The sequence below is a fragment of the Columba livia genome, chromosome 7 (genome assembly GCF_036013475.1).
Source record: "Columba livia isolate bColLiv1 breed racing homer chromosome 7, bColLiv1.pat.W.v2, whole genome shotgun sequence".
NCBI lineage: Eukaryota > Metazoa > Chordata > Aves > Columbiformes > Columbidae > Columba > Columba livia.
In genome coordinates, this window is record NC_088608.1 from 7,909,772 (window position 1) to 7,937,186 (window position 27,415).

At 39.5% G+C, this 27,415-nt stretch overlaps 1 protein-coding gene across 3 annotated transcripts in view; it reads left to right on the forward strand.

Annotated features, from left to right (window-relative positions):
* NCKAP5 (NCK associated protein 5) overlaps positions 1-27,415 on the forward strand; it is a 487,324-nt gene that overhangs the window by 383,951 nt on the left and 75,958 nt on the right. For all 3 annotated transcript variants that reach the window (XM_021296516.2, XM_021296523.2, XM_065069581.1), the window contains 3 exons: positions 6,448-6,516; positions 12,666-12,704; positions 19,176-19,295. In XM_021296516.2, the coding sequence (XP_021152191.2) occupies positions 6,448-6,516; positions 12,666-12,704; positions 19,176-19,295 (228 nt within the window). The remainder of the gene's footprint in view (positions 1-6,447; positions 6,517-12,665; positions 12,705-19,175; positions 19,296-27,415) is intronic.

A 27,415-nucleotide genomic window follows, 5' to 3' on the forward strand; every position in this document is an offset into this window, starting at 1 on the left:
TGTGGAAATGATGCAGTTGGCTAAGGGAGCATGTGTTTTGAAGCAAGTGTGAGAAGCCTGGTAGTCGTCATATCACTAACTTGTTGTTGTTTGGTTGTTTTTCCCTCATCTCCATGAGGCAGAAGAAATAGTTAAGACTAGGGCATTTGAGAAAACATACAGTGATATTTTGTTAAGTATTAGTCCACTAAATTCAGTGCATGCTTCATCAGTCCCTGGCTTTCTCCAGCCTTGGTTCCCATCTGGGGATGGGGCCCAGGGAGCAAAGCTGTACACATGGGCTGCAGGGAGATGCTCCGGGGTTGCTCCAGTGTTGCTCCTTGGTGGAAACTGTTACACAGGAGGTGGAAGCATCCAAATGTTGACAGGCAGGTTGGGAGGTGAAGTTCCCACTTTACTCCTGGCGAAGAGTTATCTATAGCAATATAATCTGCACTGGTAAGTGGCCAGTGGAAATGCTTTTATAGTGCTAGAATTTAGTTAAGGCTTTTGTTGCTATAGTTCTGTTGATTTAAAAACACAAATGTGATTTTCAGCACTTCTAAACAGCATAAATATGCTCTTAAACTTCTCTGGCAGTTTGTTGGGTTAGTCTTTCAAAGGACATATTTTCTGTGTAACATGTACAGAATAATACAAACAGGTTCCTGTGACCCAAGATGAGATGGTTCAAGTGGTAAACTCTTCCTAGAAGAGCAGCTTACCAAAAAAGTGCCTAAGGACCTAAGGAAAGATTTCAACAGCGTTACTTTTTACTTTACCAACAAAAGGCTTTGACCTTGTCTTTGACCTCTCATGTGCGCTGTACGAAGCTGTGACCACAAAAACATGCAAAATCAGAAACCGAAAGCAGGAAAAATATTGCTAAGCACATTTGAAGTGCTTGGGCAGCTATTAATACACTGCACGGGGCAAGACAAATGAGTGTCTGTGTAAATCAATAAAGCTTTCTATAAATGGACAAATGGCTTAGTATGAATAACAAAGAAGTGCACGTGGTAAGCAGTGTTGTACATTCTGTCAGGGATTTTAAAGTTCACTGTCATGACTCTGTTCCTCCTGACCTTTGTTGATGATACCTTCAAAGCACGTTGAGCTGTTAACTTGACGTACAACCTTTAGACCTTTCATCTCCTGCCCGTGGCAAGGGGGTGAACTAGTTGATCTTTAAAGGTCCCTTCCAATCCAAATTCTATGATTCTATGATCTCCTTTTCCCTCAGTGCAAAATACATACTATTCTCCCCTTCCTTCTCTCTTCCTTCCTCCATCCTTTTGTCTCAGTTCTACAATGGCTGAGTAAGAAAAACTGTCTTGTATGTGCTTCTCTTTTATTCGTACGTTCTAGCAGAAAGTTCAGTGTTTTAATTAATGTCATTGTGGTTCTAAAAGTGCGGAGGACTGTCTGTTTAAGACTTCCTAGTAGGTACAAGAAATAATTCTTCACCTAAAGACACCGGTGCACCAGATACATCCTAATTCATAAATAGTTGAAACAGCCTAGCTAGATAACAAAATGCTGTTGTTCCTGTTCTCTTGACTTTATAAATCAAGGTGAAGTTTAAACTTTTTGAAAGACACTTTAGAGCCTTAAATCCAAATCTTATTTTCAAACATGTTTCAAGCACTTCAGTTTGCTCTTTCAAGAAGCACACAGAAATGGCTTTTGCAGGATGTTAAGTGAAAGATGTCCTCTCAAGTGCCACTTAGAGAGGCAAATCTGGAGGAGACATGGATGTCTCATGACATTCTTAGACATCAGAATGTGTCTGCCACTTATACCAAACACCAGTAAATGCTTATCAAAGTATAGTAAGTAGACAATCCTTAACCTGTTGTAATAATTCTCTATAAAATCATTGAAAAGGAAGAAGAGAGAATGAAGAAATAATCCTAAATGTCTGTTTCAGTGTAAGAATATAAATCCATATTTATTTCAGCTATTTGTAGTCTGGTGCTGTTATTCAGCTGAAAGGTGCCATGATCTGTGAGTGCGGGTGAGGACTGAACCCCCAAAATGTCTCAGTGGGACTGGTGGGAGATCTCGTACTTTGACCGTGTAAACTCAGGAAAAAAGATGGTGAGCTGGAAGGGGGCAGAGCACTTTCTGGCGCACAGCCTACTGATCACCTTTTGAGACAACCTTTCCCTGTGTGTTGGGGCAAGGGGGTAGGAGGTTTGGATCTGTTTTTTCCCTATGATGCAACAAGCTGTAGTCTTTTGCTGTTCATTAACAAAAAAATAGATATAACCACATTCAGAATATATTTAAGATGCATTTTAGACTTCATGTGAAGATGTATTTTCACAAGAATTTGAAGTTTAGGTGGTCGTACTGCTTGCATGGATGCTTCCTGTGCTTTGGTGTTGCAGCTATCCTAAAGTTAATTATAACCATTTTAGATTTTTTTAAAAGCTCTAATGAATTGTCGTGCCTTTACTGATCCAGTATGTAACATGGTTATAGAGACATGAAAAAGATTAAGGCTACTGTCTGTCTCCTTATTTCTTCTATAGCATAATGAGCAACAAATCGTTATGAACCAAGGAACTTCCTCTTGCTGCAAAGAAGTTTGAAGGAAACATTGTGTATTGTGAAACAAATACAGTTTATTTCATTCCACCTGACTTGTGTCTACATTAATGGAAATAAATGTCAGATTCTTACTTATTTTGGCAGAACAGGACTAGACCTTAGTGCATCAGGTGTGTAGCCTGTTACCAGCCTGGAATGAAACAGAGCAAAGAGCTGCCCCGCAGGAGGAAACCCAGAGTGTTCTTCAGCATCTGTGAAGGGGAGAGGAAGCTCTTAGCTGACCTAAAGATAAACTTCATCATTAGCAGGGCTGTGTTTTCCATCCCGAGAAAGGGATTACAATCATTGTTGACAAAGTCTTTTGGAATGACTCTCTTAGCAAGGGTATCAATACAAGACAACCTCTGTTTTCTACAAAGTAGTCTGAAGTTTTTGCTTTCAGATTGATTTTCCCTAAACTCAGTCTCTCAATTCAGAACAAAGTTGCCTGTAATTAAGGTAGTTGAAGGTTTTTTAGCATTATCCAAGTCAAGATTGGAGAGACTATTGTGCAAAGTGCTTTCTTACCAGTTGGAACTAGGAAGCAACTCTGTTTTGACGTTTGTAGAATCCGTGAATCTATAATGATCCAAAAGCAACATGTAATGTTTCATTGAATGGTAAGTTATGGCACAGTTACTTTTGGCTGACAGAATGATACTGCACTTTGAGCGCTGAGCCCAAGAAGAGCCAGGCTTGCCTGGTGCTAAGTGTTGCCTGTCTGCAGCGGCTCGCTGGGCTGCATCACTTGGAGTGTTTGTGAACCTGAAGGACAGAGACAGTTCATTTCTATGTGTAATATAAAATATACATAAATTCCTAGAGGACAGTTATACCTACAAGAAATCACTATAGAAATCAGTTGATATCTAAGAGTACTGTTCTCAGTAATGAGTTTTTTTCCTGTGTAGTCCCCTGCTAGGCTGTTTATGGGAGAAGGGGCTGCATTAGGGGTCAGCACTTCTCTGCCTCTGGGTGCTTGCAGGTGTGCAACAGCTTTCACGCTGTGAGAAGTGTGGGCTTCTTATTGTGCCTTAGCTTGGTTTAAGTATGGCCTGAAAATAAAAATGAAACTAAAATATAATAGTGGTTTCCTCCAAGGAGACCTACTTTGCTTAACTGGCAAAAGATGACTAGAATTTGCAATACTGGAGGCAAACAGATCCCTCTGAGCAAAAATTAAGCAGGCTTACAATAACATCATACCCCAGTGGTTTATGTTAAATAAATGAAGGGTTAGATTAAGAGGCAGGGTTTTGAGACCACAAGTGCTATTACAAATTTTCCAAATGAATAGTTTTGGGGGAATGAGGATTATTATCAAGTATTCAGTTGCAATATAGAGTGATTTAGTATATCAAGTACTGGTTTTCCCGTGTTGTGGGTACTGGCACAGGATCTTAAGCAAAGTCAGTCAAGTGTTCCCTTCTAGTGCAGTCCTCATTACAAAAATGCCACATAAATAGGCATGATTTGCTCAGCAATCAAGAAGCACAAAAGTCAAGCTAATGTTGACTGCATTACATCCCTTCACTACACTTTCAAAGCCAGTGCTGTGAAAAAGGGTTTTATTATACGGATGTTTCCACTGTGGCTTGATAAGAGGGAAAACGTAGCATTTATTTATAATGCTGTCAAGTCCAGATTTCCTAATTTCGGTAGCCTGGTTGTAAAGGAGTAGCTCACTGAAATCAGAGATACAGCTAACAGATCCAAGAAGACTTAGCTTCCATTTTACAGCCTCACAGCATTAAAAAATGGAGTAAGAGAAATACAGGGAGTTCTCTGGGAATTTGGGGTAATACAAATACATTGTGTAGTTCTTCTGCATATCTCTATATGGGAACAGTCTGCCCTAACCATTTTAAGATAAAATCGTACAATCTATTTTTATGTTAGTGAAAATGAAAATTAAAGCAATTAAACCCACAGGTATACCAACATGAGTGAGTTAAAGGCTGTGCAGACTAATCCTTTAATGATTGCTTCAAAACAGTAAGAAGAATTTGTTCTGGATGGCATTTTAGGGTGATAGTCATGGAGAAATAATCTGTAAATCTTTAACTCATAGAAATGCATTTTTCTACAGCAATCATCTCTTTGTTTTCATCAATCAATATGCAAGAACGGTCTGTAAAAGCAAACTGGTAACTGTAAATGAAAGGCACTTTGGTACGGAGGACTCTTTACCCTCCAGCTTCTGATTTCTTACTGCTGCTTTTGCAGTTTCTCCTTCTACTTTGCTTCTTCTGCATCTGTACTTTTTGCTGCCTCATCTCACGGTGCTCTCTGCAGGATCACCCATAGACTTTTTATAGCCATATGTTGAATCCATTGGTAGGTGACATTGTGAAAAATTGATGCGGAGCATTCTGCCACCTTTGCTGGCTTTGATGGTACCCTCAAGATAAAGCGCTGATTCCATACAGTTGTTTATTTAGACTTGTAAATAAGCAAACTCTATATGCCCTTGTTTCTTACCTCCCTTTTATTCATTGCTCTCTTCCAATATGCTGGATAATTATGTTTGTTTACTTTTGCTTCCTAATCTTAATTTTAGGATTTAGGTACATTTGAAATTGTTGTTGGTGAACTAATTTATTGAACTTTGGGATTTTCATTTTGTTGAATCTTTGACTTTTCTTGACAAGGAAGAGAGAACTGTGTGTCTTTCCACAGAATCTTTCCATACAGTACATCACATTAAATTTTTCTCTGAAATTACAGATGTTGAATATATTTATGCCTGCTGATTTGTATAACCACAATTCTTTTGAAACAGCATTTGTTTAACTTTTATAGGTTGACAGAAGCTTAAAGTGAAGCAAATCATGTAAATTGTATAATAGTTGTCATTATGTGGATGCATTGATTTTGGTGTTACGGTTTTGTGATGTGAAGTTATGCGTGGGAGGCAGGAAGGTTTCTAGAGCCAGTTTGAACTCATAGATTTTTATATATGGCTTTAGTTTCTCTGTCTTCAAGAGCAAACTGGTTGAAACTTGCTCTGATGCAACTGTATACAGCACACTTCCGAGATTTTCTTTTTCTAATACTGAAAGAATTCCTAACATCAAGTCATAACATATAGAAAAATACACTGATTTACTGTAATTTACATACCAGATTGTGCTGTTTTGAAGTTTGCACCGTGCAAAAGTATGAGTGTAATTGAAATCAAAGATGGATGAAAGGCACTACTATACAGGAAGCTTAAGCATATTTAAACTGATATATGTGAGAGAAAAACTTCCTGACTCTAAGATTGCATTTAGATCTAGTAAAATACCTCTCACTCTTGAAATGATAGGAATTGTTTTTCAAGTAAAGACTAATACATTTATCTGGTTCATTTAAGGGGTGCAGTTCACAATTAGCTGTAGTAAGACCAGTGCATTTGGAGTTACCCACGACAGAAACCAGGGTTATGAGGAGCTGCCACAGTTAGAAGTTTACATACGATGGCCTTTTGTTTCCTTTCAACAGTAGCTGCTGCTGGTTGCTTCCAAGTGGCTTTCTCAGCAAGTTCACTCTAAACAGAAAAGGGGGAGTAAGAAAAGATCTACCACTGTTTTCTATAATGTTTCATTGCTATTGCATCTGACAAGATGAGATCGCGGACATAGCTGGAGTATTTGCTCTGATATTGTTCTAAATTGTAATGCACGGTGTGGATAATCTCATAAACGAATGTCGCTTCTGTTTTTACTCAAGATAGCAACTTGTAGCAAAATAAATTGTATAGTGCTTTTATTCTGGATCTTGAGGAAGTACCCAAAGTAAGCACCCTGAGAATTTTTATGAAATGTCATAGAATACAAGATCCCCCTTGATTAATTTACATATGTATTTATTTATTCTGCTTTCCTGTAGGCAGAGAATTCAGCACTGGCTCTGGAAAATGAAAACCAGAGAGAGCAGTATGAAAGATGTCTTGATGAGGTAAGGTAGATAAAAAGGTTGTTCTTACCTGGTACTATAATTAAATGAATAGAAATGAATCTCTCCCTCTCTTACAAGGTCGACATTGTTCTGCAATTTTCTACTATTACCTCATTCTAATTAATTCCAGGAACATGTTTTTGGCAGTCATAGGTATTGTTCTTTCTGACCTCTGCTGTAAGCTGTTTTGACCACATCTCTTCACTGAAAAGTTCATAATCCTGTGACCAATATTTGGAACAGGTTTGGTTTCATTAGAGTGAGAAAATGATCATTTTCCTATTAGGTTTTGTGGACTTCTTTTATGTAGAGTGAAACACAGGTGACAGTGGCTTTTTCTGGTAAAAATCCCCCAGCTTTCCCATGCAGTATATTCTGTAACCAGGGACTTCAGTCTCTCATCTTCCTCTTAGGGTTACATACACAGCTTTTTATGCTGGGTTTCTCTAGCTGTCGTCTCTCTTCTACTACTGCACAGCTCAGCTTCTGATCAGACCTTCCAGTTACAGAATTCACCCATCAGTTACTGTCCGAGCACTCTAGCTATGCTCACCAGTCCAAAAATGTCTAGTATCTCCTATTGCATGCCATTTTCTGCATATATATACTGTTTCTTACTTGTTCCTCCCATTTGTCTTAAAATAAGGCTCTTTACTATATGCAAGAGCTTAAAATAGTTTTAAGACTTAGTAGCTCGAAGAGTTGCTTAGTAGGAATCATTTACCCATTCTATAATAAGAATGTGTAAGTAGTTAGCTGACATACAAACCAAACCAAACAAAAAAATACCTACACCAGCTGTACCTTTGAGAAAAGAGTGTATGAGTGTGTAAACCACACATAGCAGATGACAATTCATCTCTTCACACCAGCATTTTAAATTTTTAATCATCATTTGCTGAAGTGTTACTAGCATGAGCTGTACAGCTGCAGTGCAAGAAGCCTCCGGTTTAGTGCGGATTTTCATCAGCAAATCCTCACTTTTGCCACTATAGCATAAGTTTATCAAGGAGCTGGAGTAAAGGACTTGCAGATACACTTTCCGCTTGGTTATATCCTGTCTGTTTTGTGGCACTGGGATAGCATCAGAGCCTTGGTCTGCATTGGACTGAGTCACTGCACTCAGTGCACACCTGAATGATGTTTGGATATCTTGGTAATAAGGATGAAATTATCATATAATTACTAACTTTAGTTTAAATTACAGAGCTTAACTTAAAATTATTTTCTGATTGTCTGGGACAAAATCTGCCTACATAATTAATTTTGGAAACAAGTAAAGCGCCATAATTGTCCATTCCAGCAAAATGCTCCATACAGGTTATAAAGACAGAAGGTATGATTTATTGTGTTTGCAGTAGCATGCTGGATTTCTGATCCAGGGTTGTGGGTTTTGCATGCTGTTGCAGTCTAAAGAGTGAATAATTATATCAAACTATTCCCTGAACTTTATTATCTTCACCATTATGTTGGTCGTTTTCAGTCCTCCCATATTATCACAGCTGTATCCATCTTCTCCCACTGTGTCAACTTTGTAATGAGAAACTGCTTCTCATCACCTGTGGTTTTGTACTTCCCTGCTTTATTTTTATTTGTTTATCTTCTTCCTTTTTTTTGTCTTCTGTTTTGTGTGCGGTGACCTCTCTTGTCCTTCCCTATGGCTTGGCATCACTTTTTCCTTCTCCTCCCCCTTCCAGCCTCCACAACACTTTGGCAGTGGCACTGTAACCAGCATTGGTTTAGCTGACATGAGCTTGGACCTCAGCCTTTCTGATCACTCAGCCAGTGACTCAGGCAACAAAACCATGGTTAATAATCGCAAGTTCTACAGGAGTCCCAGGTTAGCATCCACCTGGGTATGTTCCCTTGGTGCAGCTTCACAAGAAATTGCATGTTCTCACCCTGCTTCATGATAGTAACAATAAAGAGAAAAGGAGATGAGACATACAGGTAATTAGTGAGTAACTCAATCAATAACTGTGAGAACCAGAGTCTTCTGAGGATGTGTTACATGTGACAGAATCCTTTTCAAACAGCAATTATTACTGGAGATCTTAATAAAATGCTTTCCTTAAATATTGTCATGGGAAAAAAAAAAAAGTCTTCCACTTGAAAATTTCTTTAAGACTTTAAGTCTGGTGCTTCTTCTGTTCATAACTCTCCTTAAACCATCCCCACTTCTTGAAGGTGAAAATCTCTTCAGGCCTTCCTTAGTTTGGGCTTCAGGAATTCTTTGGTAGTTTTTAGGAGCAGATGCATCCTCCAGAGCTCCAGATCTGTCTGCGCTACAGCTCCGTTTTGCCCCAGGGAGACCTGATGGGTTTAAAGGGAGGAACAGAGACGCTCCTGAGAGCACGAGTCTATGACCATGGCCAAACCTGAGACAATTAAGCCTGCCACCAAAAAACTGGAGTGCCTCCTCGTTCTGTTAGTTTAATTTTGCCTCTGCAGTCCAATTAGCTCTGAGTGTATTGAACTTCTCCTGGACTGACACAGAGGGAGCACTCACCTCCAAAGCTAATCCCTCGCCATTCTGCCTAGTTACATGTTTGGGTTGCTTGACAGGCCCTTGAGCTAATGCAAGTTGGGAACATCATTTGATAACTATTGGGAGAATGCTGCCATCTTTCACTCATTGCTGAGCATGTTCATGTTGCAGCGTCTCTCCCCTGGGCAGAGGCGAAGCCTGCTCAGGGCACTCAGGCATCATTTAGTGTGGCCGCCCTGCCCATCGTGTCCCTGCTCTGTCCCTCAGGCCTCCTCAGCGATGTGGGAAGGACACTTGCCACGCACAGGGTGCTTTCTGCTGGGGTGCTGGTGGGCATTAGGCTGCATACAAAGGACGTAAAAATAACCACTGTGATTTTTCTGTCTGTGTGTGACAAGAAGATACCAGAGATGAGTTTTTAAACCTGTGCCTGCCATTATTTTCTCTCATTTTTCTTTTCTTTTAATCAATAATTTCACAACGTTCTTCTGATTGATATAATATCCCATGTTTAATATTGTATGAATGCTTGCACCTATGACTTAAAAATGCACGCTCTGTAAGAATTTTCAAGGTAAAATTCAATGAAACTCAAATGTTCATAGAAACGAAATCTGAAAAGAATATGGGTCAAGCTGAAGTGAGTCCTTTATGAATTTTAATAAATATTCACTGATTTTTAAAGTAATTGTTCATCTCTGAAGTGGAGATATAAACAACTTTACAACAGTATTTGAAAGAAGGTGTCATTGAAATGTTCCAGCGCTTGATAAATAAAAAAAGAGCTCATTTAATTTCAGAAATACTCCATAGATATATCTATCTGTCTCTGAAAATGTAATGCAAAAACCAGGGTTGTCTTGTACCTTTGGGGTTTGAGGTTAACATGCTTAATCCTAGTTTCCTATCCTGGAATTCAGCTGTCAGTTTATTGGTAAGTGGTAATGTCATGTTTATTCACATCACTGTGCCAGCTGAGATTTCTGTCGAGCTTCACCATACTTACATGCAGGACATTGTGCAACTTAGGGCAGGTGATAATTTTGCTGATATTTTAAGAAGTAGCTACACAAAAACACTAAGTTATCTTCAAAAGGCATTCTCTTTTTAAAATTTGAGTAAAATGTAAGACCTTTCATTTTAGTACACTTGAAATGTCTTTGTGTGTGTGAAACCATACGTTAAAGGCAGCTCTGTAAAACCTCACTATTTGTAAAAGGTATAATAGATGTTACACTAGGGTCTCTTTTCTTTGATTAATGCTTTTATACCTTTTCTGTTAAGACCACTTTATAACATGTATATGTAAACATAACTGTGTAGGGAAAAAGTGAAGCTGGATCTTTTCTCCCTTATTGCAATCCACAAAAGGAAACCTCATCTAAAGATCTTGGCTATTAAATTCAGAGGAAAGGCAGGCAGTGTGAAGACAAGTAGTGTCATCTCCTACATAATAGCAGGCTAAGAAACCAACCATCTCTATTCTATTCCTTATTTCACCTTGATTAACTGCATGAATCACAGGTCAAGTCATCTTACAGCCTGATTTTTACTCAGATTGAGCCGCAGTTCTGCCTCATATCAGTGGGAATTTCACGTATTCTGCATCTCAGAAGTCAGTCCTCTGCCTTCAGTGGTCTCGGTTTCCTCAGGTTTTGGTAGTTGCAACCATCGGTTTTGTAGTGCTGGCTTATGTTGTTCATTCCTATCGTGGCGTCTCTTGTGAAAATGAAGTCGATCTGCTAGCTTATCAGTTTATTTCCATCTGGACACTAGCGCTGCTGTAGGAGTGGAATGGCAGCCTCATCTGAAATGCAAAAGTTTGGATATGATTTCACTTACTGACTGTTAAGTTAATTTTAGTAACTGCAGAACATTTCACTGAAGGCTTCCCACCTCTGTTCCTGCTGCAAATCAAGAATATAGACCTGAAAATCTTTAAATGGTAATAGCAACACAGTTTGCCAAGTTGCTAGATACTGGAATAAAATAACCTCATTTCATAAAGAAATGAGTTACATATCTCTCTTATTGAGATCTATGGGAGCTGTGGATCCCTGGCAGGTACTTTCAGTTAGGTACTTAACTTCATAGAGTCAAAGCTGGAAAATTTGTCACATATGCATTGTCAAGTTCAGGTTTTTTCCCATTTGGAAGATTATGCCATTTACACTCCTTTGTGCGATATATAAAGCTATAGGAGTAATTTTGTAGGCTATTCTGTTGTGAGTGACTAGTACATACTTCAAAGAACCTTTTAGCTCTTCCTTGGTAAAGTAACTCCATGTCAGAAAGTAAAGAATTAATGTATTTAGTATGGTTTGTCCAATTTTCAGGTAGAGCAAACAGATGTTAAAAGTACATGCCAGAAGGAACACTGTCGGGTGTGGATCCTGAAACCCTATAGAGCAAGGCACATGGTTTTTCAAAACTGTAACATATTTACTTCTGATGGTTGTCACTGTTCTAATATTAGTCTGTGTCTTCTGTTAAATCATGTATAGAGCTGTTTTATGGGACTGTTGTTCCATGGACTTCCTTAAGTTAAGGACCAGTTTGGAGAAAAAAATTGATACTGGGCAATTTTATGAGAGTATGAATCAAATGTAACTTTTGGATCTAACAGAACTGATTTACAGAAATCAATTCATTTCAACTCGTTCCTCACAACTCAGTTCACATCAGTGGTGTGGGGTTTTTTCTTGAATTTTCCAAGAGTAAGAATAATAAATGCAGATTGGGTGATAACTGCATGTGCTTTACTGTAATTTCTTAAAGCCCAAAACCAAACCAGAAATCATAAATACTGTATCTTTTGCACAGAGTGACGTCTCTAGTTGCTCTGCCTAAATACAAGAGCAAAAATACAGGCAAACACATTGTTTGATAACGTATGCATAGATAATTTTAAATTACATTAGAAACGTAACAAACAAGTTAAATATCATCAACAGCAAATCTTATCTCAGTCCCTGTTTCTGACCCTCCTTCTTCCTCTGCCCTGCCCCTATGCCTGCTGGTAAATATAAATTAGAAAGGATGGATGAAATAAATAACTTCGAAAATTCCCTGTTGAATATATAGTTCTACTAATCAATGGTATGTAATCTCATTCAAGTCAATTATGCTATGTGGTGTGAATGCCTTCCAGCCACATTCTGATGACAGTAGGTACTTTAATTTTCTGTGGCACTTTATGGTTTCTGCTTGTCATGATAGATGTACCATTTTGTCAATATTGAATCAAGAAACAATTAAACTTCATGAAAACATTCAGCACTCCATCCTCGGCTGATAAAAATCAGCTCTAGTGAATGCAGTCAATCCATGCTGATGCACACCAGCTGCATATAGGACTGGGACATTTTAATCTAGTCCAAAGAAGAGATGACAGAAGTTAACCAAATGTTTGTCATGTCACACTGCAATTGGTATGATACACGTTTCTTTATAATGATGACTAGGACAGAAGTAGTTAACGTGCATCCATTTGTTCTTATTAGTATTATCTGGTGAAAATACTAGTAAATAATGAAAATAAAAATAAATAAATTGGTGGTGGTTGTAGATAAAAATCGGAGTGTAAAGCCTCAAAATAAGGTGTTGTTATATATAAACACACATTATAACATACTTAATCTATTTTATTTATTTATTCCAGGTAGCCAATCAGGTTGTTCAGGCTCTACTTACTCAAAAGGTAGGTTGTAGTTGGGCATTGTGGTATAACTTAAAGCTTGCAGATGTTCATTGTTCATATATAGTATACTTTTTTTTTCCCAAGTGAATAAAATCTGTGAGACTGTACATCTTTAAGGCTTGATCATATAGGATCCATATCCATTTTTCATCGCTTACCTCTATTGAGACAGTAGCAACTGCAAATCCTTCCTCCAGATGGTGATTTTTCCATTCCCTGTCCATAGTGAGTTATGTCACTCCCACAGTCCGTTCCTGTGGAACGTAAAGCAGATAAATGACAGTGCATGTCAGTAGCTGGCACAATCACATGCTGTGGAAGGAAAGACTCCCTGGTGTGGGCGTGTGCTGCTCTGCGTCAAAGAGAAGGCTCCGTGTCCTGCTACTCCATTCTGGGTAAGCAAGAGAAACACAGCGCAGACAAAATTCTTGTAGGGTGGTTGCAAACCTGGCAGAATGAAAAGTTTCACTATGGCTTCTGGAAAGGTCTGTTCTGGATCACATCAAGTTTCAGTTCACACTCCACATCGCTGGATATGAAATATGGCTGTTTCAGATAGAACCTAGTGGGAAGAGTGAAACTGAAAATTGGCTTGCTAAATGAAGAACTGGTCTGAAAAAAAAAGTAAGATGAAATTGAACAGAGAGAAAAGCAGGATAATACATATAAGCAGAAATAATCAGCTGCCCAGAGAGGGAATAACTGGTAGGACAATTCTACAAAACAGTGGTCTTTGAGTTGAACGTGATTCATTTTGTTGAGGGGGACGGGGAGGAAGGCAAACAAAATATACAGATCTGTAATAATAAGCTATGAATCCTTCAGTATTCATGAAATGATCCTTTGTGAGTTCTAGACCACTTGATGAATGTGGCATTATTAAAATACTTTGGATCATTTAGCTTTAAAAAGATGAGTCTGAAAGAGACATAAATACAGTCTTTTAGCACAGATAGTGCAAAAAAGAATATAAAGTGTCTTGTCTACACTGAATGACAGGACAAGAAATAATGGTCTTAAAATGCAGCAAGAAACACTAAGATAATCAGAAATCTCTGCCTCACACCAAAAGCTTTATAGATACATATATAGCAAAAGTAGTGGTTTTGAGGATTGGCTCCAGAACCTCCACTATGGACATCATTTAGAACAGCAGAACATCATTCAGAGCACCCCGCCAAAGGGGGAGAGCAGGGACAGAGGGTGACAGCAGGGCAGGCAGGACACTGAGCTCCAGGTGTCAGGCCTGCGGGCAGCAATCAGGGTCCAGCTCTGTCCTGTGGCCACTGGGCCAGTCTCTGGGGAGGAGGCGGGTCTGAGCCGAGCCAGGGGGTCAGGACACAGCTCAGGGTCAAGGAGGCGTGAGGCTGGGTGGCGGCGTGGCTGCATGGGCACTGCTGCGGGGCTCAGACGTGAACACAATGACCTTGAGCTCTGCCAAATAAACTCCTAAAAGTGGGGAGTGTGCCCTGAACAGCAGGTAGGCAAACATCCTCACCCACAGCCCTCTGCACCTCAGTGAGTGGAAGGTTGTATTTGGCCACCTGCACATCAGGGAGAAGGCTGGATACCCTTCTCACCTCCTTACTGGGCAGAATTTTTGTGAATTAATTTTATGACATTCTGGATAGATGAAAAGTTGCACAGGGAGATGTTCTGACCCCCTTAAGTCTGCTCCTGGGTATCCTGCCCTGAAGGTAGAGATGTCCAGGTGAGCTGTAGGTGAGCAGTACAAGGCTCTGGAGACTGCAGCTGCCTGGTATACAGATAATGCATTCCTGTGGCCCAAGCTTGCATCAGGAATCCAAAAGTAATAACGTTCCCTAAATCTCTTCACCCGACAGCCGTGGCCACAAAACAGCCTCGCAGCTGTTAGCACGGGTTAGGGTTGAAAGTATCATTGTTCAATGCCATTTTTTTTTGATGCACAGCAAGCCTTTTACTTGAGAAGGGGGATATTGCCTTGCAGCAGTTGGAAGTGCTGTAGCTTGGAGGTGATTTGTGCAAACCGCAACATATGGGGAAGCTTGCACTGTTGCTATCGGTGCTGTATTACTCTTCCTGTACTCTGTATACACATATGCTGTATGGTCTGTGTATCACCAGTCTGCAGAGCTATTGCTGGAACAACTTTTAGAAACATAACTTCATCTATTTAAAAGAAAAAAAAAATCCCAAATCTGTGTTTCAATACAGCTTAAATGGAAATGCAGGCATTCTCTCATATTAATACACACAAAAACCTCATCCACATTTTGTACATAAAACCGTATGTGATTAAATATTTACCAGAGGGCTAATCTCAAGATATTAATCTCTAGTTTGGGAATATTATGGTTGTTTCCCAAATGAAGAGAGGAGCTTCTTGAGTCCCTTTGCAAAGGCACCAGACATTTTGATGACTACATACTTCCTCAGTAATGAATCCTCCCAAACCCAGAGGAACCAAGGAGTTCATACGGATACAATAAAAACAGATTTTAATACATTTAATAAAGTGATTTACTTGGTATTGATGGTATTTAACAGCTGCTTACCTATTACTGAGTAGTAACAGCTAATTTAATATCCATAGAAAGAGGAAAGAGGGTACTCTTCTAAATGCTAATGATTATTAACTGTTACAGTGCTCCTGACACCATTCATACAAGTCCTTTTATAAAAAAAGACAGGAACACAATGACATAAAATAAAGAAGAAGTTGGGCTCTTCAGCCCCAAATAGCTGGATATCGGAATCCGAATAGTAACTAGTAAACAGATAAATCTAGCGTCATGCAGCCAAGCAGTGAGACAGAGCAAGTTGTGCGACAGTGAGATAACACACCTCTGGGGCAGAGTGAGACATGAAGAAAAGCTGAGAGCTTTTGGAAAATGGAGAAGAGTGATTTTCTACAGTAACGCACACTGCGTAGGCTTTGCTGTGAATTTGGAATTGTCCCTCAAGGACTAATTTTTGTTTAAATCAAGTACATGCTGTAATGTAATGAATAAAGCACTGTGTACTCACCAGTATGTGGAAAGACCGTGATTCCACTGGGAGATTCCGGTGACACAAATTGAGTGAGCAAAGCTTGAGTGATTTATCAATGTCACTGAAACCTTGAAATGGAATTACAGTCTTAAATGTGCATTTTTCAAGTATATAATTTGTTACAATACATATAGAATTTTTCTAATATGAGAGGCTTTTTTTTTCACTGTGCCTATGGAAAAGCTATATTAAATTGAGATTTGTGCTGAATTAGCCACACAGCAAAATTTCGCAGTTCTATGTAGCAAAATTATATGGATTTTCTACCACTTACTAATAGAGAAATTTACCTCTGGGAAATCTAACTCAGAAAAGCAGCAATATGATTTGAGACAGACCTGTATACTCTGATACTTACTGGAAGCATCCATCCTTTCTCCTTCCACCCAAACACTTCTCACATCACATGAGATAATAAGAGTGCTAGGAACTGGAGAGAATTAAGTGTTGAAACAGAAGAAGTATCTTCAGATATATTTCAGCATATTTCTGGAACCTCTGAGGATGGCATCGTGTCCTGTTTTGGAAGAGGTTGATTCTCATACTGAAGAGAAAATGTGAGAATAGAGACATGCTTTGAGATTACTATAGTGAGACCTCAGGGGTACCTTAGATATTTGGGAGATTGCTATCTTAATAGCTGGTCGTTTTGCCCACAGGAGAGGAATTATGTGCTTCAGACATTTGGTGGTTGTATTAATTGGTAATTTTAGGGCTTCGACTTTCTAAACTCAGACTTTATTTTACCAGAATACTGCTACCTTAATGTGCCTCATTTCTCCTCTGGACTATGTGTAGCATTACCATTGGCACGGTTTATAGCATCGGGGTGGGTAATCCAGTACTTTACATTTCACTTTTCACAGAAAGTCTGAAGTTTGGAACATAAATCTTATGGTTTTAAAACTGTAAGATAGGAAGGTTTTGAGCAGAGGCATTGCTAAGATTTAATTCTTTCAACTTTGTCAGTTTCTGTGAATCATTTTTCCTTTTCAGTGCACTTAGTAGTGTTGAAATGTTAAACACTTTTAACAGCTAAGGCTCTTTTAAATTCTCTGATTATTTGTGAAATGCAGATAATGATGTGTCTTGATACTTGCAGTTTCCTAACAGAGATTGCCTTAAGACCAGAGATCAGAGGTCTCACTCACAGAAATCAAAGCTTTAAGGCTTTACGAAACATCAAACTCAAGATTTTTTGAGGGTGATGTTGGAAGGCTCTGGCAATTTTACTTGAACAGCCATTTGACAGCCACCTAAAACAAATATTAAGAAACTGTCAAGAGAAAGTAACTGAATTCATCCAGTAGTATAACATCTGATACATACTATATTGTCACCGTTTCATCGCAGGGCGACAACAAAACGTGGCAGATGCTTTGTTAACCCCTTCCCTTCCCTTCCCTTCCCTTCCCTTCCCTTCCCTTCCCTTCCCTTCCCTTCCCTTCCCTTCCCTTCCCTTCCCTTCCCTTCCCTTCCCTTCCCTTCCCTTCCCTTCCCTTCCCTTCCCTTCCCTTCCCTTCCCTTCCCTTCCCTTCCCTTCCCTTCCCTTCCCTTCCCCCCCAACTTAGGCCCCCTCCCCACTAAGGATAGGCAATAGGAGGGCAAAGAGAGAGAGGACTTGTAAGTTGGAAAAAGTTAAAAATGTTTTACTAATGCTACTAATAAAATAGAGAAAATAATACAAAATATACAAACCCCATCTTGAATTCCCCAGCAAAGTTCAGCACTGCTCCAGCAGCTGCAGAGCAGGCACCCAGAAGCCCTGGGCTGGACTCTGCAGAAAACCGGAACTGGATTCAAGGATGCAGGATCTATCACTAGGCCTCAGAGTGCAGGGGCGGCTGGCAGGGTCCTCTCCAGATGCCGGCCATAGTGAAAGAGAGCAAGACCCTTGTGATCGCTCATTTTTATATGGAGTATCACGTGGATGGGATGGAATACTTAGCTGGTCAGTTTTAGTCACCTGTTCAGTTTGCTCCTCCTTGCCTCTCTCACTTACAGGACGTGCATCCTTATCAGCAATGTTGCATTCCATTGCTGTGTCTGTTTACAAAAATATGTAGCCAACATCAGAAAAATGCAGTTACTTAGAAGAACTTAGCTGAAAGGAGAATTCACTAAAAGATAAACTGGTCTTGTTCTTAACTAAATCAGGACATACATGCATAAAAAGATGTTCAGAATTTTCTGAAAGTCTCAAGATGAGCGTATTTTCTTCTAACCTCAGTGCTGCTTACAGTTGAGACTAGAGCAACTGTAGGCGAGAATTTAAGCCTCATCTGACTACAATTTCCTCCTCTAAGTTGTCTCATAAGGCTAAACCATCCTGTTGATAATGGTATTGACAGGGCAGCATATGGTGATCCAGAGGCCTGTTTCTCCACCTTCATATGGTGAAAAGTAATATCAGCCAGGCAATACCACAGGGCAGCAACTGGCCTAAATTGAAAGGAATATGGGAAAGTATTTTTGAGATTTTTTTTTAATGATAAAGCTAGATGTGGCTGTAGCTTATTATTTCTACATGTAATCTTTACTGGGAGACCTATCTTCTTGATTTATGATGCTCTCATACCTCAAAATGGTCAACTGCACAAATTATCCTGGAAGTCGGAGTGTCAGATTCTGCTTTCTCTCCAAAACCCTCTTTCTGATAGAATCCCATGTTCCTTCGAGTGGCAAGGAGAAGGTTTTACATTGGCGATAGATAGATAGATAGATAGATAGATAGATAGATAGATAGATAGATAGATGCTGTATCTGAAAGCCATTAATGTCTTGTCCATGATGAATCTGTCTCAGCCTCAGCTAAAAGACTTGCAGGTTTTAGTTTCAATTGTAATGTCCTGTGCTCTAAGATACAGTGGTTTTTACACTCCACCTCTGCTTCTAATGGCCTATTTAAAGGCTTTTTGGTGCCTTATGTTGGAAGTGTCAGGCAGGATCATGTAACCACATGTGTCTGGTGCAGCAACATCTGACCATGGCCTGGCCAGCTCAGCAGTGACAGGTAACAGCAGGGAAGATCCAGAGCATCCAGAGTATGCCAGCCAGCAATGCTGGCTTGGTTATTCCAGAAAATGCAAGGAGGGAATGAGAAGAGCACCTTGAAGGCACAATATCACTTTGAACTTTTTCTAGTTTGGTATAGCTGATGCTTCTTCCTTAGCTTATGCTTATTGCAATATCCATATCTTAATTGCCACTTTCTACTTTGTGTCATCTGCAAAATGAAACTCATTCTCGTTACAAGATTTTTTTAATGTTATCCTGTGATGATCCAACAACCAGAGAAAATGAAGTAGCACATTTTTTTCTGATTGGTACTATTTTAAAAGTTGTGTATGTGTTTCTTCTTAGTATCTGACATTATTAAAGCTTTTAAAGTGCTTCTGTTACCTGCTTCTAATCTTTCTGTTTTCCCTTCTACTGCAGGATCTGAGGGAGGAATGTATAAAGCTGAAAACGAGAGTTTTTGATTTGGAACAACAGAATCGAACATTAAGTGTGCTTTTCCAGCAGAGAGTCAAACCAGCTTCTGACCTCCTTCTTCAGGTACAAAATGGCCTTTGCAGAACAAGCTATGAGATTTATATTTCTCACAATTATAAAATATTTTTCTTCTTTTTAAGTTTATGTCAATAAGAGGGAAATAACAGTTGGTAGATTTAATATATTAGAAGAATATCCGTTATCTATAATCTGATACCATTGAAACTGAAACTGTGTGCCAGTGAGCTATGACTACATATTATGTGCAAAAGTGGAGAAAGGAGCACACCCGCAGAGTAACTTACTTTTTTAGGTGCTTCTTCACTATGATAAATGGAATGATATGGGTTCATTATCCCTCTGCAGGGGAGAAGCTCAGATTCCTTAACATTCTGCTTGATGGTGAACAGTGTAATTTCCTGTGAGAAGACAGCCCATTTATTTAACTTTTGCCACATGTGTTACAAGGACTTAAGTACATCTTCACAGGCTTAGAGTGATTATTTTTTCCAGTGTTTTATGGGAGGACATAGCTGAGAAACCAATTGACCCATCTCCCACTCCTTTGCCATTCTGGAATAATAAGATATGTTTCAGTATCCCTTTCCATTTGGCAAAGTCCATTATTGTGAATGAATGCATCGCTCTGTCATTCTTTTGTAGAAGTAGAATTGCTTTGTAGATATTCCAACAAATCTGACTACGAGGTAGGAGAAGAGTAAGTGAGGACTAATTAAAACTTCACAGGTTTCTAACAATAGGGCAAATTCTGCTTTTAGCAATATATCTTATTTCTTATTAGAGAAAAATTCATTCATTTTGGAGGAGAAATTTTGGGTCATGTCAGGTAAGTAATGTTAAATGTGTATGTTATTTAAATCCTCTAATGCTGAGCATCTGTATCTCCAAGTACAATTTGGCCCTTGTGCTGTTCCTCCACAGCTGAGGGCTGGTACCTCTCATCAGCTTGGGCTGTTCACCGAGGAGACGTGGTTTACTCACCCGCTGGTGCTCAACGAGGAGGGCAAATAGCTGTGCTTACTGTGAAGCTCTAATGCACAGGCAGAGTGGTGCCAGGTCACCACCACAGAGATCTGGGTTCTCGCATTATCCTCAGGTTCTTGTTCTGTCTCTTGATTTTGTGTTGATTTAGGTGTTGCTAGGTCAGGACATTGTGTCTTCTGATTTCTTCTTCCTTGCCCCCTGCTTGCTTTCCTGTTTGTTCATCCTTCGTTGACTGCTGTGTAGGAATGATTTCTCTTTATCCAATTAGAGTTTCAGACACACCTACCACAGCATGGACCTTTATTCCCTTCCCTTCCCTTCCCTTCCCTTCCCTTCCCTTCCCTTCCCTTCCCTTCCCTTCCCTTCCCTTCCCTTCCCTTCCCTTCCCTTCCCTTCCCTTCCCTTCCCTTCCCTTCCCTTCCCTTCCCTTCCCTTCCCTTCCCTTCCCTTCCCTTCCCTCCGACTCTAGTCTATGTCAGTATTGGGTTAAGTCATACACTGCACATTCTTTATTACAGATATGGCTCTTCCCAGTTCCTTATGTGGCAATAATAAAGCCAGGTTATTCTGGGAATGTTATAGAAACTTTAGATAGCATCTGAAAAGTGGGATCAATGCTTTGACTTGAGTTCCTTGAAACTGGATTATGTCACTGCTGTGAAAAAAGTTCAAAGAGATGAACCTGCATCAAGTGGAAGAAAGAACCAGATGATCTAGCATGTTTTCCTGAGGGGTTCAGACTATTTTACATCATTGTTCCTGCACAGTTTGGCAGGGACTAATGTGTATAGATTTTTTTTTCCCCCCTTTTTCACTTGCTTTGTCTTTATTGGCTGAGGGGGAAGAATTGAGATGATTCACAAAGACCAGGTCTCCTAGACAGCAGCAAAATTTGCTGTTATGTCCCTGCTCTTGCTATCCACAGATTTTAACCCCCCTGGGGTTGGAAACACAGAGAACAAGATGCAGTGTATGTCAGAAAATGAAGAACACCTCTTCAAACAATTCATATGTCATTTTTTGACCAAAAAAAAACCAAACCAAACTAAAAAACTCAGTAAATTTGTAAGTTTCCAAAATTTATTATCCTCTAACTGTATTCCAGGCTTGAATAAATGTTGTGCTGTCTGTGATCTTGCAGTCTGAGACGTAAAATCTGAAAAGGGTATTTCCTTAGGCCTGAAATTAAGCAAATACTGTTGTGTGCCTGCATAGAATTGAAGCACAGTTTGGATTATGTGTTCTTGGAAATGCATACATCCCAGATTTAGAGCAGTAGCTAAATATTTGTTTAAATCTGTGATTCTGCAGCAGAGTACTAAATACGTGATTAAGGACATTCTTGTTAAATCATGACCCTAATAGAAGTGAATGAGCAAATACTGCTCATGGGGGTGGGGGGGACATGACGACACATGCGTGGTGTTGATTTCACCTTCCCTATGCTGTCTGATACAAGACAGTTCAATATTATTTACATGCTGATCTCATCCTATGAGTATTCACACAGTACAATTAATAATCTGAAAGAATGCTGCAGAAGAGGATATAACCTAAAAATAAACAGTATTAGTTACTTTTTCTGCATATCAGCTTCTGTGATTTGATTGTATATCACCATCAAATTATTCTGTAATTGGCATTAGAAGACTCTTCTATTAAAGAGTAAACTTATTTGTAAACCGTAATCATTCTTGACATCTTAGATTTAAACAGAAACATAGATTTCTTAAAAAAAAATCACTGTTAACCTATTTTTTGTATATTTGATTTTAAGCAAACAATCCATGATTCAGATGTCATCGTCTTAGAAATCAGATCATTCACATTTTTTTAATGAAAGATTTGGTACAGTGTGCTGAATTTGACTGCAGAATAATGGCCTGTATACCATACCAATTGCACTGGGTTGTTTTTCCTCATGGTTCTCATACAGATCAAAAGAAAAACTGATTGTTACCAATCAAAAAAAAAAACAAAAAACAAAAAATCCATCATGTAGGAAGGTTTTTGTGACTGCTTCAGGAATCCTTCACTGTAAAACTGTTATTGGAAGTATTACACTTGCATGCATTTACAAGAAGTGTAAGTACTCATGAAATCGAGGGCCCTAGTAGAATTTTAAAAGAAATATGCATGTTTTCTTGAGGCATGCGATTATGTATATTAACATATAAGTTCTTTGCTACGAGAAATTCTGTTGTGCTTACTGCTTGTAGGGCGAGTGACACAGAGGATGTATCATTCATGTCATGAAAAGATTAAGTAATGCTGATGCAAAATGTAAGGAGCAAAAAAGAGATAACTCGAGCTTTTTGTGTGTGTGTGTGTGTGTGACTTCTTTAGTATTGTAGAGCTATCCTGTCTTTCTGGGGATATTCTTTTTAGCTGAAGGATGTACTTTACAGAGCCGGTATCAGGGTAGATACATAAAGAGCAGCCTGATCATGTATTTTTAAATTAATTTTTTTTTAATCCAATCTCTCTTCTTAAATCGAGGAAGCCTTGGAAAAGTGTTTCTGTCTCAGCACCATCTGAGAAAGAGCAATAGTTTTAATTAAAAACTAGCACAGAGGCGTAGCTTCTGCCTAAACAGCCTTCATTTTCCTCAGTTAATGTAGTTGCTAAAAGGAGATGAAATTCCACCTGCCATAGCAAGAGAGGTTTGGGAAAAGAAAACCAGGAACTCCATGTTAGTGAGCCACCTTGTATTCCATCTGGCAATGGGAGAAATAGTTGGAAATAAAAGACTTAAGATGTAAAATCTGGTAGAGAGAAACTGCGTGTAAGTTAAGAAGGGAATTTGTGGAGGTGATTTGGGGAGAGCAGTGGATGTTGTCTGCGTTAAATTCAGCAAGGCTTTGGACACAGTCTCTCACAACATCCCACAGGCAAGTTCAGGAGGTGCGAGCTAGATGAGCGTGTGGTGAGATGAGTCATGAACTGGCTGGATGGCCGAGCTCAGAGGGTCGTGATCAACAGCGCAGAGTCTGGCTGCACACCTGTGGTTAGTGGGGTTCCCCAGGGGTCAGTACCGGCTCCAGTTTTGTTCCACCTGTTCACCAGTGACCTGGATGAAGAGGCTGAGTGCACCCTCAGCAAGTTTGCTGACGATCCCAAACTGGGAGGAAGGGCTGACGCACCAGAAGGCTGCGCTGCCATTCAGTGAGACCTGGACAGGCTGGAGGACTGGGCAGGGAAGAACCTGATTAAGTGTAGTGTCCTGCACCTGGGGAGGAATAACCCCAGGCACCAGTACAGGTCAGGGTTGGACCTGCTGGAAAGCAGCTCTGCAGAGAAGGACTTGGGAGTTCTGGTTAACAACAGGTTGACCATGAGCCAGCAAGGTGCCCTTGTGGCCAAGAAGACCAATGGTATCCTGGAGTGCATTAATAAGAGTGTGACCAGCAGGTCGAGGGAGGGTCTCCTCTCCCTCTACTCTGCCCTGGTGATGCTGCATCTGGAGTTCTGTGTCCAGTTCTGGGCTCCCCAGTTCAAGAAGGACAAGGAATTACTGGAAGGAGTCAAGTGGTGGAATATGAAGATGATGAGGGGTCTGGAGCATCTTTCTAATGAAAGACTGAGGGAGCTGGGTCTGGAGAAGAGAAGCTGAGAGGGGATCTCATCAATGTTTATAAATATCTCAAGGATGGGTGTCAAGAGGATGGGACCAGACTCTATTCAGTGGTGCTGAACAATAGGATGAAGCGCAACGGGCACAGACTGAAGCACAGGAGGTTCCATCTGGATATGAGGAGAAACTTCTTTACTTTGAGGTGCCAGAGCCTGGAACAGGCTGCCCAGAGAGGCTGTGGAGTCTCCTTCTCTGGAGACATTCAAACCCAACTGGACACCTTCCTGTGTGATCTTCTCTGGTGAACCTGCTTTAGCAGGTGGGTTGGACTGGATGATCTCCAGAGGACCCTTCCAACCTCAACCATTCTATGATTCTATGATATACAGAATGTTGCTGAAGGGATAAGATAGATCTAAAGAGAGGATACAAGAGTAGGAGTAAGAAGCCTTAGATGAAACTTAACACTTCTGCTTTGCCTATGGCTATGTATAGCATCTATGAAATATTTTTAAATGTGAATGTCAGTATCACTGTATTTCTGTCTTTGCCTTATTTTTTAAAATGATGCAGTGTTTTCTTCAAAGAAACTTTAAACTACTAAAATCACCAAATTACAGCTTTTCCACTTCTTAAGTAGGTTGTCTCACATACTTGTTTTAGCTTAATCAGGTATAGGCTGCTCAGTCTTGAGACACAGATGTTTTCAAAGACCTTTTCCTTCTGTTATAGCTAGACTTATTTTTCTAGTCCTGCCTAAAAAAAAATAACTAATGACATTGAACCCAATTCTGATATTACATATGCTTCTTTTACAACAATGATGACTTGTATAAAGTTACGGAGGATAACAGGAGTCGGGGTTTGCCTTCTGATAGATGTTGCAGTAATTTGTTTTTATAATGTTTCTCTGTTCACATAAATTCAGCATGTTTGTTAGTTGAATTCTTCCCATGGTTGAAAACTGTCACAGTTCTTCTATAAAGCATGCAGGGAGCCTTCAGTGAAATGTTTTAAAAAGTGGCAAGTAGCAACATTTATTGAATTGATTTATTTGATTAAATAAGTAATAAAATTCTCATAGTTGGTAAAGTATAAAATAATATTCCTAATCATAAGATTTACAGTAACTCTGATCCTAAACTATATTTTCATTGCCATTTTATTTCCATCGTAAAAATTCTACTTTGTCAGTTCTAGAACAAAGCAGGGAGGACTCTTGAAGCATTAATTTTCTCCTAGTGTTTCTCTGCTTAAATTAGTTCCATTTATTACTCACGGAGCATCCACATTGTTTAATTTTATGTCTAAAATTTTGTCTAGAATGCCACAGCACAGTCCACTGAATTCTCAGAAGGTCAATTTAAATTACTGCTTTGTTATAATTGCATTGATATTAGCTGTTTTAATAACCTGACAACTATTCCCTGACATATGAGAGTGCAGCTGTACATACTTAGCTGGAAACAGTTGTACATCTTAGCAGGAAGGGGTAAATTGCACCAATTACATTATTATATATGGGAAGAAAAAGAAGACAATTAATTGCCCTAACACCTGACAAAAGGAGATAGAATATCTGGCCTTAGAGTCTGACCTCTGGTTCAGACATCGTTAGACACGATGATATCTGAATGCAGAAGGTTAAAAGTAAAGTTGCATTGCTTTACAGCAATCAAACGTATGAAATATTTAAGTGTTTCGGAAAGTAAGTATCTGAGGGTTTGAAATTAAAGCTAAAGATTGTCACACACTGTTAGAAAACAGTTTGTCAGCAGTCCAAGGTATATTTAAATAACTGGTGGTTATATGCTGAGCAGCAGCATGATAATTTCCATTTGACAGAAGCCAGCTACTAGTGCTGCCTTGTGCCTCTGGGCTCTTCATGGAGCAGACAAACTTGAGACCAAGATCAGCAAATTGTATTTGAAGTTTTGAAACTCCTGCAGTTGACCTGCTTATTTTCTTGCTTCACATTTGTCCCTTTGTATCTATCAGATTGTCAGGGTAGTCTTATCTGCAAATCTTCTGAAAAGTTCCAGCTTCAGAACACATGCTGTCCTTTACTTCTCAGTAAACATATAAATATAGATCAGATGTCACAGTATCTGTAGTGATATTTACTGACTTGGGTATCAGGACTGGTGGCTTGAAGGAGAAATTAATTTTGAATCTGCTAATTGTTTCAGCAGTTGTGGAAAACTGCTTGAGAGTTACGACAATCTCAAGGGCTGTATCAACAGACAAAAAGGTAATTGTATAAATTTAAAGCATGTTTGAGATACATTAATTTTAAACTGGTGCATCAAACTTTATCCAAGAATTATGTTACCAGCAGAGCACCTACTGGTGTTTTTCACATGATTAGCCATTCTCAAAAGATTTCAGGCCATAACCCTGATGGAATGCTTTCTCCAGATCAAGGCGACCAAACGTGCACAATGACCGTCATGAAGACCCTGTCCCAAGAAAGAACATCCAGTCTTGTAGCAGTCAGAAATGATAAGAACACTGCTGTGTATCAGGAGTCAAGATAGTGATCTAGTAAGGAATACTCAAAAATATTTGAGACTTTCAAGAACAAGTTAAAGGAACTTTTCTTCATATGAAGATGCTGGTGTCATTATTTCCAGTCTTGCATTATCTCAGTAAACTGGTACCTACTTTTTATTTTTGTCATGCTCTCACTCACCAATAACAGCTGAGAAAAGTAAAATACAAAGCTTCAAATCTCTGTTTCGTCTCAGCTTAAATCATCAACATGTAATAATACATTATCAACCATATTTCTTACTTGCCCTGTTTGCAGCTCCAAATAAATGCTGAAGAAACATTAGAGAAATAAAGTGTTCATGAGAGCCTGCTGGTTGATAAATGGGTGACCAAAGTCCATGATGAGAGAAGGAAATACCCCCTCCATCTAATTTCCCTAAGTTAAGCCGTATGACTTCTAGTTTTGCATGAACAGCAGAAGCATAATACTTGAAAGAATTAAGCTGATATCCAGCCTGCTCTAGAAGGAGGTTCTGAGAGAAGCAGATTTTTGGGAGCACACTGAGAATCGCTGGCTGTGTCTTTCCAGGCCATCTCTAGGTTCAGGGACTCATGCTTGTAACTATGGAAATCACATCCATGGTGTGTAGACCTCTAAGAAGCTTTGTGAGGTCTCTTCAGTGAAATGGCTCAGGTGGCTCTTCTTGCCCATCAAGATCACCAGACTGTGACATGGAGGAATCTTGTCATGATCTTTTCTGACTGTGGAAACTATAAAACTTTCATTCTTAAAACATTTTAGGCACTGAAACAGGCTGCCCAGAGAGGTTGTGGAGTCTCCTCTGGAGACATTGAAGACCCACCTGGACACATTCCCGTGTGATCAGCTCTGGTGAACCTGCTCTAGCAGGTGGGTTGGACTGGATGATCTCCAGAGGTCCCTTCAACCCCAACCAGTCTGTGATTTGCCAAAATGATTTGCTCTATCTAAATCTAATTCAGGCTTATAAAGGAACATCACAAACATTTCTGTTATAGATGGTGGCATGATGTATGAGTAGAGAGGTAGGGCATTGTCCCTCACAACATTTGAAACTAATGCAATCAAAGC